The 16306-nt window shown below is 50.1% G+C and overlaps 2 protein-coding genes across 4 annotated transcripts in view; one reads left to right on the top strand and one right to left on the bottom strand.

Annotated features, from left to right (window-relative positions):
- Positions 1-9751: 9751 nt before the first annotated feature.
- Positions 9752-12453, top strand: HYI (hydroxypyruvate isomerase (putative)). Of its 2 annotated transcripts, XM_086716705.1 has the most exons (9): positions 9752-10011; positions 10102-10213; positions 10586-10669; positions 11236-11350; positions 11502-11580; positions 11671-11720; positions 11834-11903; positions 12038-12172; positions 12293-12453. In XM_086716705.1, exons 1-9 carry the CDS (start codon positions 9813-9815, stop codon positions 12364-12366), a joined length of 918 nt encoding a protein of 305 aa, XP_086572831.1. In that variant the 5' UTR covers positions 9752-9812; the 3' UTR covers positions 12367-12453. The 2 variants fall into 2 exon arrangements, with proteins under 2 accessions (XP_086572831.1, XP_086572832.1); XM_086716706.1 differs by lacking the exon at positions 10586-10669 and having other exon boundaries at positions 9754-10011.
- Positions 12446-16306, bottom strand: part of SZT2 (SZT2 subunit of KICSTOR complex) — a 51611-nt gene continuing 47750 nt past the window's right edge. For both annotated transcript variants that reach the window (XM_086716696.1, XM_086716697.1), the window contains exons 67-72: positions 15876-16029; positions 15603-15725; positions 15088-15493; positions 14842-14958; positions 13457-13525; positions 12446-13320 (exon numbers count right to left, since the gene is read on the bottom strand). In XM_086716696.1, coding sequence (XP_086572822.1) covers positions 13177-13320; positions 13457-13525; positions 14842-14958; positions 15088-15493; positions 15603-15725; positions 15876-16029 — 1013 coding nt within the window. In that variant the 3' untranslated portion in view covers positions 12446-13176. The remainder of the gene's footprint in view (positions 13321-13456; positions 13526-14841; positions 14959-15087; positions 15494-15602; positions 15726-15875; positions 16030-16306) is intronic.

Below are 16306 nucleotides of genomic sequence, written 5' to 3'. Positions count from 1 at the left end.
GGTTTCTATGGCTACCCGAGGAGTTATCACGAATACCATTCATTAGCTCACATTCTGGAGGTCAGAAGTCACCATGTTCACCATGCCTGCCTGGGTTCTCAGCTCAAAAGGCCAATATCAGAGTTAGGTTGCATTCTCGTCTGGAGCTCAGGGTCCTCTCTCAGGCGCACATGGTTGTGGCAGAGTCCAGTTCCCTGTGGCCATAGAATTGAGGCCTCCATATATCCAGATCTTCTCCAGGAAGAGCTCTCACCCTTTCAAGAACTCATCTGATTAGGTCAGGCTCAGCCGGGACAATCTCCCTTTCATAACTGGTTTGGGACCTTAATTACATCTGCAGAATCTCTTTATAGCAGTACCTAGATTAGGGTTTGGTTGAATATCCGAGAGAAGGTGTGCATACATCAGGGAGCAGGAGTTGGAGAGGCCATTTCCAAATTCTGCTGACACACGCTCCTCACTTTCACCTGATTCCTTATCCAAAGAACATCAGTGGTAGTAAAGTTTTAGCTTTCAGGAGGGCTGATGCCGGGCTGAGATTGTCTCGTGGTAAAACAGTAGCCAATGGGATTTGGGGCATCCCGTTGACTGGGACGTTGAGTTTTTCACTCAGATGAAGGGTAAGCATGTATCCTGAGGGAGGAAGAGAGACCAACTGGGCCAGAGACACTGTTTGTCCCTCCAGAGCTTGTTTCCTCCCTGCTCACTGTCCAAGGAGGCGGGCCTATGTTGATTACATCAGCGGGTTCCCTTTGTTCTCTGGCGACGTGTGGTTTACCTAGCCCGGAGGGAAGCGGGAGATTTGAAGGGGAAAGCAGAGCAAGGTCAGGGTGTGCATTTCTCAGGCTTCAACTCTACAGGCTGCTTCAAGCTGTCAGTGTCCTTCAACTGAGGGCTTCTGCAACTTGGAAGGCGGCTATCTCTACATGAACTTTCCGCCAGATTGGAGTCACCCCCCCCCCCCCAAACCCTTCACCTTTTCGGGCCTAGGGACGGTGACAGAGCTGCTGGCACCAGCCCTACCTTGCTGAGCTATCTCAGGTATCTCCCCTACACCCTGCCCACACCTTCCTAAATAGTGCCTTTAAAGAAAACCTCTTGAATTATCCTAATTTGAATGTGCCATCTGTTTTCTGTTTGGACTCTGACTGATACAAAAACCCATCAAGAGATAGACACAGGAGTGTGGGACAGATGGAGATACAAATATTACTTTTATGACTACCACAACCGAGGCTGGACAATATGGCTTAGGTCTGCGAGGCAAGCAGGTTTGCTGATGGCCCGCCCTCGGGGGGACCGGCCCTGGGACACTGGTGGCCTGGGCAGACTGGGATGTGTGCTTTCTCACAGACAACAGGGAGGAAGAGACTGAGCTGAGCAATTTGGCTCCTCCTTCGGGCCCAAGTTACCAAGCACATGAGTCACTCCTTCCAGTGGGGAAGACACAGAAGGTGGGACAGGAGGCCTGGAGCCTTCCCCATGGAGGGCAGGCCTCCTTCTACACAGGAACAGGAAGCTCCGTGAAAGGCAGGACTCCTAAATGTTGCTTTAAATAAAGTGAGAGGTAAGCAAAAAACCTGAAGACATAATATCTGGACTTTCTATAAAGAACACCTACAAATCGATGCATTAGGACACTGGGAATCTGGTTGAGAAGTGGACAGAGGCTACCAATAAGCAATTCACAGAAGAGGGAATAATAATGGCAAAGAAACATCTGGAAAGATCTTTGATCTCAGTAATAATCAAGGACTTGAGTTTTTAAATGTTTCTTCCCTTTCAGGTTGGCAAAAATCTTAAAAACTGATATTCTGGGGCGCCTGGGTGGCTCAGTCGGTCGAGCATCCGACTTCAGCTCAGGTCATGATCTCGCAGATTGTGAGATCGAGCCCCGTGTTGGGCTCTGTGCTGACAGCTCAGAGCCTGGAGCCTGCTTCAGATTCTGTATCCCCCTCTCTCTCTGCCCCACCCCTGCTTGTGCTGTGTCTCTCTCTGTCTTTCAAAAAACGAATAAACATAAAAAAATTTAAAAAACCCTGATATTCTTGAGTGTTGATGAAGATGGAGGGGAACAGGTACTCTAACAGACTGTCAGAAGGAATGTGAATTGAGAAAGCCCTTCAAAGAGCAATTTAGTGGTGAATTAGAGCTTTAAATGTACATGTCCTCTGACACCACAAGTCCACTTACGGGATAGATGCAAGAAAAATATTCATATCTGTACACAAACAAAAAAAAAACCCATATACAAGCATGTTTATTGTTTGTAATAGTGACGATTTGGAGGCAATTTTGTCTATCAAGAGGGGAATGATAAAAATCTTCATATTTGGGGGCACCAGGCTGGCTCAGTTGGAAGAGCATGTGACTCTTGATCTCATGGTCATGAGCTCAAGCCCCACATGGGGTGTAGAGATTACTTAAATGAAAACAGAAAAACAAAAAACCTTCATATTTGGGTGGGGGTGCCTAGCTGGCTCTGTCGATAGAACATGTGACTTTTTTTTTGTTTTTTAAGTTTATGTATTTATTTTTGGGAGCAAGAGTGCATGTGCGTGAGTGGGGAGGGGCAGAGAGAGGGACAGACAGAACCCGAAGGAGGCTCCATGCTGTCCGCACGGAGACCAATGAGGGGCTTAAACTCCTGGGCCATGAGATCATGACCTGAGCTGAGATAAAGAGTCAGATGCTTAACCCACTGAGCTACCCATGTGCCCTGAGCATGTGACTCTTAATCTAGGGGTTGAGTTTGAGCCCCACGTTGCGTATGATTACCTAATAATGAAATCTTAAAAAAACAAAAAACAAAAAACTTCATATTTTGGAATCAAATGCAGCTGAAAGAATGGCCAAAGAAAGGGGAAGAGAACAGTAAGGTAAACTGAGTTTATTCATATTTTCCTAAAAAATGACTTCCTACATATATTGGATTATATACTGGAAAACAACAAGCTGCAAAAAATATACACATAACACCATGAGTAGAATTCATGTGTGTAAAAATTAAAAATTAAACAAGGGAAGGACAGGATTTTGTAGTCAGAGTTACTGAGATTTTTCAAAAATCCAAATGTAAAAAACACTTTTTTGAATATTCACACCTGTACCCTTTGAGTCACATATAGACTGGTTGTATTTAACCAAGTTTAAAGTTTGCACGTGGATGGGTGTGTCATTAGTTAAGACCCCATTAGTTAAGGCTGTCAAGGTCTTGTGTGTTACTGATAGCATGCATATGTAAGAGATGGGCACAAGAAAGCGTCTGGGTGTGATCCAACCACCAGTAATAGAATAGAAACTAGGGACACCTGGGTGGCTCAGTTGGTTAAGTGTCCAACCTTGGATCAGGTCATGATCTCAGGGTTTGTGAGTTCGAGCCCTGCATCGGGCTCTGACTGGTGGCGTGGAGCCTGCTTGGAATTCTCTCTCTTTCTCTCTCTCTGACCCTTCCCGACTTGCACTCTCTCTCTCTCTCTCTCTCTTTCAAAATAAATAAATCAACTTAAAAAAAAAAAAAAAAGAAACTAAAGGGCCAGTTATAGGAATCCCCTTTGAAAGATAAGGGTCTATAACACGAAACAGCAAATATTATGATACTCTTCCAAGAATATTATATGATCACTCATGCAAACAAGTTTCATAAAATGATTCAATGCTGTTTTGTATAATGATGTTATTCAATGTACTGTGTGTACAAGATGATTCTATTTAAATGTGCTGAAATTTTAGCGATAGAGTCCTAATGTAGATGTACCACGGATATTTCTCTATGATGTGCTTGGATACAATAGAAAACTATGAAAGAAAAAAATTTACCAAAGATTTAGTTTCCTTCTTGACACAGTCACAAGCAATCATAAATCTGTGTGATATGGACTGTTGCTGGCATACTGAATAAAGCAGGAAAGTTAAGTTCCAAAGCCTTAGCAATACAGACTCAATGGCTCAAAAAAAAAATAATAGAGTAACACTTGAATATCGATATTCTTAAATCTAGGCACGGTTGGATGTGAAAACATATAACATGATATGTGGAGCCCAATCTGACCATACTGTGTAAAAGTGATATAAAGACCAGTAGCTCGAAAAAGAAAGTTAAATAGAAATGAAGATGCTCTTGTATTAGAACAAGGTAGGAAAGAGCTTAATGGAGATTGGGTGAAATCGGGGCGCCTGGGTGGCTCTGTCGGTTAAGCCTCTGACTTCGGCTCAGGTCATGATCTCACAGTTTGTGAGTTCGAGCCCCACGTCAGGCTGACAGCTCAGAGTCTGGAGCCTGCTTCGGATTCGGTCTCCCTTGCTCTCTGCCCCTCCCCTGCTCGTGCTCTGTCTCTCTCAAAAAATAAATAAAAAACAACAAAAAATTAAAAAAAAAAGATTGGGTGAAATAAAAAACATCAGCATAAACTCATGACTTTGAAAGATTAAGACTCTGATACAGGCTATATGAAATTATATAAATTTAGAAAATGCTATAAATACGTAGTCCCAGTACCCAGAGAAACAAGTATTTCCTGAAATGTGCACTATTCTGGATCTTGGGATGAAAGAAGCAAGTTAGTTCTGGGATATCTTGTTTTTAGAAAGAGTTAAGATGAAGTAGAAAGACCAGCCTGGTTGATTTCCTTACAGTTTCCAAACGCTGAACATAATGCCTCTTGGTTTTTCTTTGCTACTTTGCTCTGTACGTTCGCTTTATCCTTTCTGGCGGGCTGTCCCCAGGAGCTATGGTTCCATTAGGAAGGAGAAAAGACGGAATAGAAGTTGGGTAGGTGACCTACAATGTCTGTAACAGGTTATATGGTTGATCCAACTTGGGTCAGGTGCCCATTCATTGACCAGCTCATGTGACTTGGAGGAGAGAATCATATCAAAAAATGGCAGCACCCATTTATAGCTTACGGGGAAGAAATGGTCAAAATTGTTCTGCCAAACCAAGGAACTCATCGCAGAAGAAGAAAGCCATCCTTTATTTGTTATCTATTGCTGCTAACAAATTACCTGAAAACTTAGTGTCTTGAAACAACGAACATCAAAGAGTTTCTATAGGTCAGGAATCCAGGTGTAGCTTAGCTGGTATCTCTGATTCAAACCTTATCTGTCACGAGGCTGCAATTAAGATATTATTGGAGGTATAGTCTTTAGGCTTAATGGCAGCAGACTTTCTTCCAAGCTCACTCACATGGCTGTTGGCAGGTCTCAGATCCTTGCTGGCTGTTAGCCAGAGACATTAGTCCCTTGACTTACAGGCCTTTCCATCAGGCAGCTCACAATCTGGCAGCTGGTTTTCTGCAGAGCGAGTGAGTAGAAGAGCGAGAAAAGGCACCCAAGACAGAAGCCACAGCCTTTTTATAACCGAATCTCTGAGGTGACATTGTACCACTTTTGCTATATTGTTAGAAGTAAGTTGCTAGGTCCAGCCCGCATTCAAGGGGGGAGGGTGGGAAGACTGGGAGGCAGACATCATTGGGGGGGCCATTTTACAGGCTGTCTACCATAGGTTCTAAGCAGGTAACACAATAAAAGACCACTGCACGGAGCAGTGACACACTGAATCCAAAAAAGTGGTGATTATAGTCTATTACAAATAAGCTGAGTCTATAGAAAAAGCCTTGAGGGGCACCTGGGTGGCTCAGTTGGTTAAACATCTGATTGGTGGTTTCGACTCAGGTCATGATCTCAGGGTTGGTGGGATCAAGCCTGCTTGGGGTTCTCTCTCTCTGCCCCTCTCCTGCTCACACACACTATCTCTCAAGATAAATAAATACATTAAAAAAAAGAAAAAGAAAAAGCCTTGAGGTTATGATGATACTACCAGAAGGATGTTAATATAAAATGTGCTAACAGGTGGCAGTAATGCTTACAGAAGTTTTTAAAAAAATTTTTAATGTTTATTTATTTTTGAGAGAGAGAGACAGAGCGTGAGCAGGGGAGGGGCGGAGAGAGGGGGAGACACAGAATCCGAAGCAGCTCCAGGCTCTGAGCTGTCAGCACAGAGCCTGACTCGGGGCTCGAACTCACGGACCGTGAGATCATGACCCGAGCCGAAGTTGGATGCCTAACCCACTGAGCCACCCAGGCACCCCATGTGTACAGAGGTTCTTAAAAATTCATTTTTATTAAATCTGAAACGTACAAAATGGTATTTATAAAATATAAGTGAGATATAAAGAATAGTGATAAAATGGAGGTGCGTAGATGTGTGATCATCTCAGCCAGTATAAGAGAAAGGGGATGGCCATTACTTCTGAAGCCTCCAATGCGCCCCTCTTGCCTCCCTGTCTGGGGTTCACCATCATCCTGTATTTTGTGATCATTATTCACTTGCCCTTCTTCACAGTTCTGCCACAGATGCTTGTATCCTTACACAGGATATTGTTTGGTTTTCCTTGCTTTTGACTTTATATAAATGGGATCACACTCTCTGTATTTTGCTTTTCACTCAAGATTATGTTTCTGAGATGTATCTAGTTGATATGTTCACACTGATGTTTCGAATTTGACCCAAACTTCTGCAAGCTCTTCAGAGATCACTCGAATACAAGAGCAAACTCCATTTTATTATTTGAGCCACCAGCTTTCCCTTCACTTTTGCATACAACACTGGATGGCTATCCTGCAACTCACGTGTATACATATTAGTGGACAATTGGGTTGGTTTCGTATTTTTGCTACATAAATAGTGCTGCCATGATCATCACTGGTTTCCTGGTCCACCCTTGCAAACATGTCTTCAGGGGATATACCTGGGAAAGGAACTGTGGGATCAAATGTATATAAAGGCTCAGCCTGAAGAGGTAATCCAGATTGTTTTCCAAAGTGATTGTAGTGATTCACACGTCTACCAGCAGTGAATAAATGTTTCAGTTGTTCCAAATCCAATCCGATTATTTGGTAATGTCTGGCTTAGTATTTTTTGCAAACCTGGGGGTACCTGGGTGGCTCGGTCGGTTAAGCGTCCGACTTTGTCTCAGGTCATGGGGGTTCTCGAGTTAAAGCCCCAAGTCGGGTTCTCTGATGGCAGCTCAGAATCCACTTCAGACCCTCTGTCCCCCTCTCTCTCTGCCCCTCTCCCGCTTGCTCTCTCCCTCTCAAAATAAATGTTAAAAAAAATTGTTTTTGCCAACCCGGAAGGTGTAAAATGAGTTTTATTAAGGTTTGGATTTGTATTTCACAGCAGGTGTGTGTGTGCATGTGTATCTAATTTTTTTTAACCACACTGGCAAGTGCAATCCGGTGATCAAACAAGACTCTGAACTCTACACTCAAATTTTCGCCATCATCCATGTAACTATTCACAAATTGTTGTTACCTTAACTCATTGTCATACTGAGTTCTTTGGATAAAAGTTAGATGCATAGAGTCAAGATCGGTAATAATAACCTAGTGTAATACCTGTGTTGCAAAGTGGTACATGGTAGAAAGCCAAATGGTGAATAAAGAAAATAATTTTCATGGGCACCATACTCCTTTTGCGTTTATTTTGATGTATCATAGGAAGGTGTTGAAGAGAATTAGAGGGGAAAAAGAGTCACACACCTCTAGTTTATACATCATTTCTGCTGCCCTAAACAGTACACATGCAAAGAAGGAGTGGACCATTGATGTTGCTCAAATTTTGTTCCTGGTTAGACCCCAGCAGGTGGGGCTTTTCACATACTCAGAGAAGTGTTACAGAGAAGTGTTAAAAAGGAATTACTTTCCTTAGATGTTATTCTGTATGGTCAACATTGGACTGTAAACATGCTGGAGTTGGGACTGATTAAAATGTTAAACTTAGGTCACATCCTGATTGGACTATACCCGAGAAACACGTTTCAGGACAAGTCCAAGTTCCAAGTATAACAAATGGGCAAGAGATCAGGTGATCATAATAGCTGGTGGCAGTCCGTTCTTAGAGGCAGAGCTGAAGAAATAGAACTTGCTAGCCACATGGATTAACTCTGATGCTGGCCTGGACCCCAGGTGTCTGAGTGGGCCTGACTTGGGGTGGAGGCAAGCAATGACAGAACAGACAGTGGAGGTTGGGTGTGCCTAACGTTGTACTTGGAGCTTCCTTCTCTCAAAGCTAGCACAGAAAACAGACCAAGGTGACTTCCACTCATGTATTGTTGGAATATAACTTACTATATATATATATATATATATATATATATATATATATATATTTTTTTTTTTTTTTTTTTTTTTTTTTTAAGGAGGGAGGGAAGCGCAGAGAGGGTGGGAAAGAGAATCCTAAGCAGGTTCCACACTGTCAGCGCAGAACCCAACATGGGGCTTGAACCCATGAACCGTGAGATCAGGACCTGAGCAGAAATCCAGTCGGGCGCTTAACCGACTGAGCCATCCAGGAGCCCCTAAACTTACAGTTTTTAAAAGCACTTTAGCAGAGTATTGAGACCTTAATCACCTATTTGCTGACCATGTGAACCTGCCCAATCATTTGGGTTACTGTGGATGAAATAAACACATTCGAATTGTCTCAAGAAACATGAAGAGGCTACAAATACAAGAGCTCAGCTAAGAGTCAACATCCCAGCTTGGGAAGTGCACAGTCCCCCCGCAGCTGTGGGGTTGGCTAGCCTGGGGAACTCTACACAGAGGTTCTCAAGTTGCTACCTCTACTCATAGTGCTCTAGTGCTTGCTTACCCCCATCTCTGAGCTAGCTTTCCACCTGACTCCTGCTTATTTTGTTTCTACAGCCACAATCATCTTCCGGCAAGACCACCTCTTAGTTGACTTTCTCCTATGAACCTTGAAGAAGAGAATCTGATTGGCCAGATCATCTTCCCAAACCAGGCAAGTAAGGGGTCTTAGACCAGCGGAAGCCTTGGCTGCACTTGGATCAGATGTCCTCCTGTGGCCCAATCAGCTAGGGATAAGGGGGAACTGCCCGTCCATAGCCCCTCAGTGCAGAGACCACTGGTGGGGCCAGTTTTCCTATAGGACTTTGGGCCGGCAAATACTGTAATGGACATTTCAAAGGAATCTAAGAAAAAGATTCAGAGATGGAACCAAGAGGTGCTTTAAAGTACTTTTACAGCATACGCACACACAAATATTGAAAAGCCCTAATGACCATCAATAAAGGATAAATTCTGGGCTGCCTGGGTATGCGACAACGAGCAGCAAATGCAAGGACTTTTAAGGATATTGAAGAACACGGGGAAATGCTCACAAAATCATATTAAATTAAAAAGCAGACCATAAAACTGTATGTACAGTATGATCAGAAGTCTATAAGAAAAAAACCTGCACTTAGTTTATTTTTTAATCTGTAAGGGAGAGTTAATGGGTAGCGGTGCGATGACTGGTGATTTAAATGCCCCCGATTTGGTCTTGTAGCCCTCAAACACTGCGTAAAGAACAGATACAGTGTTTATAATGAGGGAAAATACTAAGTCTTTGCTAAAGCTCACGTTTCTCGAATTTAACTGGGCTCTCTCTCTCCTCTCCGCCGGCTCTCGGCCCAGGAGTCCCAGGCCCCGCCTGCCCCGCGCAGTTAGGGGGGGCTGTCCCGCCCACGCCCGGACCCAGCTCCTTCCACTCGGCCCTCTTCGCCTCTCCCCTTCTCGGGGCTCGAAAAACGTCACTTTTCTGGACCATCCGCGGTCTTTCCCCCCTCGCTGCTTTTCTAACCTGAAAAGGCAGGCGCGGAGGGCTGGTAGCTCGGCTCGCGGCGCCAGCGCGCCCCCGCTCGGTCGGCCTCCCGCCCCGCCCCGCCCCGCCCCGCCCGCTTCCGCCCCGCCCCACCCGCTTCCGCCTTCCGGCCCCGGACTCTGCCCAGCGAGCGTGTCCCCTGGCCGCTATGGCTCCGCTCCGCTTCTCGGCCAACGTGTCGTGGCTGTTCCCCGAGCTCCCCGGCCTCCCCGCGCGGCTTCGGGCGGCGGGCAGCTCGGGCTTCGAGGCCGCCGAGGTCGCCTGGCCGTACTCGGAGTCGCCCGAGGCGCTGGCGCGCGCGGCGCGGGAAGCGGGCCTGCGGCTGGTGCTGATCAACACGCCCCCCGGTGCGCCGCGGGGCCGAACCGGGGCGGCGGTCGGGGGGGACGGGGAGCGCTGGGGACGCTAGCCGAAGCTGACGCCCGTTCTCTCCTCAGGGGACCGAGAGAAAGGGGAAATGGGGCTGGGGGCCGTTCCCGGGAGGCAAGCGGCCTTCCGAGAGGGGCTGGAGCAGGCGGTGCTGTACGCCAAGGCTCTGGGCTGTCCCAGGTATCCTACGCTCTTCTCCTCCACCCCCTCCCCTTCTTGCCCTGTCTCCTCCCAGACCCTGCCCCACGTTTGGGGTCTGGGAGAACAGGACGCCAGGTCAGAGAGCTCGGAGTCCGAGCGCACTGGCCTTTCCACTCCTTCAGTCCTGGTCCTTTGTCAGTTGCCTTTGGATATTATCTGTCGTGTGCGGTTCTCCTGTTTGCTACTCTTTCATCCTGGGATCCTGTGCTGGGGGCTGTCTGACCAGGGAGGTAGCCAGGTAAACATACAGAGATCCAGTTGAGGAAGGGTCAGTTCATGGCAGCTGTGGGAGCAGAGTAGGCACCTGTCTGGGATCAGAGGAAGCTTCTTACAAGTAGTGATGTTGAACAGGGTCTTGATGGAAGGAGCACTGGAGGCGAGGATGCAGCGGAGAGAGACCAGGGAAGGCTTCGTTTGCTCAGCAGAATTCCTAAGGCTGGAAATGTGACCTTTTGGAGTTGAGTGTGGCCGAGAAAGATCAGGTGGTAACAGGAGGAGGTAGAAGGCACACCATGGGGTTGATCAAATAAACACATCCCATCGAGTGCAAATGGGCCGAAGTGGAACTGGAAACAGGTCATTACTGGCGAGTGGTGGGGGCAGAAAGCAGATGGGAAGAATCTAAGGAGCAGATGCAGGAAGTGGAGACAAGCAGCATGGAATACTCATGGGAAAGGGTCAAAATAATTTCTAGAAAGGGAGGCTGACACATGTTTACAGCCTGAGGAGAGGACCACTGGAAAGAAGATGGACAGGGAGAGCCGAGTGAGAGGTCTCTGAAGCAGGAAGATGGGGTGTCTCTCAGAAGGTATCTGGGGAAGGGCACGGCCTCAGGCTGACCATGGAGTGTGAGGGTGCCGGAGGGCATCACTGCCAGGTGATAGATCACCAGCAGGGGAGATGGGGGGAAGGCAGCTGGAGGAGATGCCCACAGGGAGCCAAAGGAGGGCCCTGCTTCCAGGACGGACTCCCCAGCCCCCACCAGTGCTGTCTCCCCCCAGGATTCACCTGATGGCTGGCCGAGTGCCCCAGGGTGCTGACCGAGCAGCAGTCAGGAGTGAAATGGAGACAGTTTTTCTGGAGAACCTGAGGCACGCGGCTGGGGTTTTGGCTCAGGTGAGACCAAGAACAAACGGACACACAATGCTTACACGAATGCCCATGTGTGCAGAGGGCGCACAAGGCTGGGCACTAGCCCAGCCACAGGGAACGGGGAGGGGCTTCACCAGTGACTGACCGATGGGACACGGGTCCACCATGATGCTAGGAGAGCCTCGTGGGACTGCTGGAGCCCATCAATACCCGCAGCACTGACCCTCAGTACTTCCTGGACACGCCCCAGCAGGGTAGGACTGCAGCCCTGTGCCCCCTCCAGTCCCGTGTGATCCTTGTGCTCTCCTTGTGTCTCACGGCCCCCTCCCCGCTTTCTCTCCCAGCGGCAGCCATCTTACAGAAGGTCGGAAGACCCAACCTCCAGTTACAGATGGTGAGTGGAAGAAAGGGGGTGCTTCACAGAAGGCCCGTGTTCTCCACGTCTGGGAAGAACGGGGTGAGGGAAAGGGCCCTGCAGGGCCTCTGACTGTAGTAATCTCTACGCAGGACATATTCCACTGGCAGATCATGGATGGCAACCTGACAGGAAACATCCGGGAGTTCCTACCCCTTGTTGGTGAGAGGGGTCTCTTGGCTCCTTGTCGTCTGCTGTGTTACTCCCTCTATCCTCCCACCCCTTCAGACCCTCGCATCTGTCCCTCTGGCCCCAGCTGGAGCGTGGGCCCCACATCTGCCCACATCTGTCTTCAGGGCACGTGCAGGTGGCACAGGTCCCGGGCCGGGGGGAACCTGACAGCCCTGGAGAGCTGAACTTCCCCTATCTATTCCAGCTGCTGGAGGATGAAGGCTACAAGGGCTTTGTGGGCTGCGAGTACCAGCCTCAAGGTGAGGGGGTGCTGGGGCTCCAGGCCTAGGGCTGGGGAACGGAGCTCTGAGGGATAGGTAGCAGACATGGCTGTTTTTCTCCCCACGGGTCGAGATGCCACGGCCTCCCTCTCTCCTCAGGAGACACAGCAGAGGGCCTGAACTGGCTTCGTTCCTACTGGGATAGGCGGGGCCGCCCACAGGCTGGCCAGTGAGGTCCTGCCCGGCACCCACCTGCCTCTGTGGGACAGTGCACCAAGCATCCCAAATCTCCTGAATTAAAAGACCACCTGCTGAACGTTTTCCTCTGTGTGTTATTGGGTGGGTGGAGGACACACGGTGTCTAAACTTCTGTCTCCCTGGGTTACTTCCCTCCTGTTGAGAAGGGACGTACAGCTCACACTCAAGTCCTCCAGTCCGTTGTGCCAGTGTCGCTGTGGAGATGGGGGTTTTCGAGCCCACCTCTTCATTAACACAACAGAAACCACGGGTCCGAGAGCAATGGGGCTTGCCTGTGGTCACAGGGGCTTCAGAAGCAGAGCTGGGATGGGAACCAAGTTGTTGTTATCTCAACAATGTTCGGCGATGATGTTCACGTGGGAAATGAAGACCAGAGGGCTCAAAATGCTCAAAATGCAGGGAGGCTGAAAGCAATCAAAGACTTGGGAGGCAGCATTCAGGCAGAGGAGCTCTCAGGGGTGAGTGCTTGGCACCTGGTGTGAATTCCTGGGACTCCACCAGGGCAGCAGGCAGGTGGAGTCCCTTTCTGGGGAGGGTCCAGGGGCCTGAGAGGAGATGGGCACCTCAGGGAACTGACCTGACCCTCTGGAGCCCTGGGCCGGTCACCCTGGCAGGTGCTCAGCGGGGCAGCTCCTACTGCTAGGCTGGGACTCAGGCCCCTGAGATCTAGTCACAAAGCCTTCGGTGTCCGTCAGTGTCTGGGCCCAGAAGGGCTGGTCAGTCCTGCTTCAAGTGGACAGTCTCACAGATCCATGGTTTAAGGATGACATTCACTGGTCTGGGCCTCACAGGAGGCGGGTCCAGAGGGTGAAGCAAGCTGTGTTGATGACGGACTCTAGGTGGTGGTAGGTGGAGACCAGCTGGGCAGGAGGGCTCTCACTGTCCTGGGGCTGCACCGGGAAGGGCTCTCGGAAAACCACTGTCAGAGACTGTGGGGAACATGGTGGGGGTGCCATGGTGAGTGGAGGGCAGAGTGGGTACCGGGGGCAGGGCTCCCCAGCCTCAGCAGGCTCTGGGCAGAGCCTCCCACTGGGCTGACACAAAGCCCCTCCCCCCTGTGCTCACCGTCTTTCCCAAGTGGGAATCCAGAAACACCAGCACAAAACAGTCTGTGAACTTCTGATTCAGCACAACCTGCAATGAAAGACAAAGTGACGTGGGAGTGAGGTCTGTCTCACCTGAGGCAGCATCCCTCTTCCTCGAGGGCATTCTGGAAGTGGGACCCATTTGAGGAAGGCCTGCGTCCATCACCAAACCTGCGCCCACCCGCATTCCACGGTCACCCAGGACCTTGTCTCTAAACTGAACCTCAGTCCTCGTCCTCACTGACTCCCAGTCAGCCTGACCAGAAGTCTGTTTCAGAGGTCATCTACCGAGAGGCCGCGCACAAAGCCGAAGTATATCAATGAAGGAGAGTTCTCGACACTTGACATGACCCTTCCTTGCCTCCTGTCCTGGGTCTCGTATCTCTTTGACCTCCCCTGGGACTTACGTCTGTCTGTCCCTATGCTCAGCTCTGCAATCTCTTCCACATGATTCCTTCTACGCCCAGGCTTCAGTTCATGTAGATGCTGCCCAGGTCTCCCTCCTGGGCTCCAGTTCCTGGCATCCATATACCTTCTAGAATATGGTCCTGGGAGGGCCTCACGACTTCAGACTCCACTTGTCACCCGTCCCCCAAGGCTGCTCCTGCTTCAGCGCTCCCACCACCCACAGAAGCACCCCATCTGCTCACACCCCCTGCACAACTGCAGCTAGACCAACTCACGTCCATATCCAAAGATGCCCCTTCCCACCCTGAAACTACCCTTCTCCACAAGCAGGGTTGCAGGACCCCTCTCTACAGACCAACTCCTACTTTTGAAGCCCTCTTCTGCACATCTCCTCCCCAGAACCACTGCTTTTGTCAGGCCCACCTCTTCAGTCTCTTAATTCCCATGCTCTCGTGAACCCTTTTCTACCTGGCCCAGGCAGTGCTTTCAGTCTCTCACATGCCCCTGGGTATCGGGCTAGGAGGCACGTTCTGAGTCTGGAGTGGGGCCTGAGAGTTTGCATTCTGGCAAGCTCCCAGGTGCCACTGCTGCTGCCGGCCTGAGGACCACACTTTGGGTAACGGGGCTTTAAAGCTCCAGAGGTCCTTTCTGGGATCCCTGGCCCCAAGACCAACCACTGATGAAGTTCCAGAGCTTGGCCCTCGGGATCTCTAGCCAAAGGTTTGTGTTTTTGTGAGCTTTTGAGGACAGAGCTCTAGGCCGTTCTCACGAATCCCATGTTGAGGGTCAAGTCCTCGAAGGGTTTTACATGGATCCGGGTAGTCCCATTTCATCTAGGCCTCTTTCCAGAGCAGACCTTGTTCAGGCAGGCTGGGGCTCCTTCAGGGGGACACCTGTCATCTCTCTGATGAGGACTTCCGCTGTGTCCCCTTTCAGGGGAGGATCAGGGAGACTTACCAGGTACTGAGTTCCCAAGTCTGGGCTCTGGAAATGGCGACAGCTCTGAGGAAAACGGCTTAGGAGAACCTTGATCAGGCTCTGGTACCAGGAGACCGTCATAGACAGGAAGCAGTCCTAGGGGAAGGTCCATGGGGCTGGATCTGCTGTCCCAGAGCCACCTGAGACCTCTGTACCCTCTACCCTGGCTGTTGGTAGGATTCCTAGTATCCAAACCAGCCCCTTCTAGAATCCACAGCTGCTTACCAGCTGGGGGTCAATGTCCCCGATGGATTTGGCATGGACTGCTTCCAGTAGCTCCTCCAGCTCAGCCAGGGCCAGGCGCCCCCCTAGCCGTAGCCGGTCAGGCCCTGGAGGCTCCAGCAAAAAGAGGCGCTTCCAGAGGGTGTCCCGGCGGCAGTGCCCTCCAGCCAGCCGGACCAGCTGAGCCAGCCGTGCCCGTGCCACGCCCACCTCCGTAGCCAATGGGGGGAACAGGGGAGCTGGTCCAGAGGCCAGGCCAAGCTCTGAGGCCTCCCCGGGGCTACCAGCTGAGCTCCCGGGAGTTTCCGGCTCAGGGGGCAGCCTGGGTGGCTTCCGGAACCGGCGCATGTCGGCAGTGAGCCTGGGGAAGAGCTCTCGTTGGCTGGTGAGCACCACGAAGAACTGCAGCCTGGGGGGCGGGAGGGGTAGGAATGTGGTGATTGAAACAGGAGACGCTCAGAGCAAGGGCACAGGGGAGCTGGACAACGAGCACAGTCAAGGTGGGGGAATCTGCTGACCGCAGAACGTGCCGCTCAGCTTCTCCTTGCTCTTCAAAGGGTGCAGCACAGTGACACACAAGCAGAGACACATCAAAGTCATCCTGGTGACGAAGTCCCTCAGAGTCCAGGTAGGAGCCAGAGCTGTACAGTGAGGGTGGGTGAGATGCCAACACTGAGGTTCTGATGAAGCCAACCCCCTCCCTCCTGCTCGAGACTCTGTCTCCCTACTGCCAGGATGGCCTCGACCTCAGCTTCACCAGATCACATGCTGGTGCCCCCTTGCCACTCTACCTGTGCCACGCTGATACCAGGGCATATTCGTTATGTTCTGGGCCTCCTGGCCGCGCCATCCGCAATGGCTTCATGTGGTAGGAGCTGGCATGGTCAGCCACGTAGTTATACAGCTGGTGGGCAGCAATGAGCGGTGTGGAAAGCTCCAGGGTCCCTGGGGGGCAAGTTACAGGAGATGCTGAGCCCGGGACAGACACACTGCATGGGTGGGGCAGGAGGTTAGAAGTCCCTAAGGCTCTGATCGGCAAGTGGCCTGGCTCTGTTTTTCTGGGGAGCTCCTGTGGAACATCGAGATGGGACGAAAGTGGCTCGGGAGAGACAGAGGGCAGGGTACACATGACACAGGATCTAAACTTTGACATGAAACAGCGTGAAGAACTTAAGATAAAGACACAAACCAGACACATGGGGACAGGGTCCAAGTGACCTGA

The sequence above is a fragment of the Puma concolor genome, chromosome C1 (assembly GCF_028749965.1).
Source record: "Puma concolor isolate L17-30 chromosome C1, mPumCon1.1.hap2, whole genome shotgun sequence".
Lineage (NCBI taxonomy): Eukaryota > Metazoa > Chordata > Mammalia > Carnivora > Felidae > Puma > Puma concolor.
This window is presented reverse-complemented; position numbering and strand designations above follow the sequence as displayed.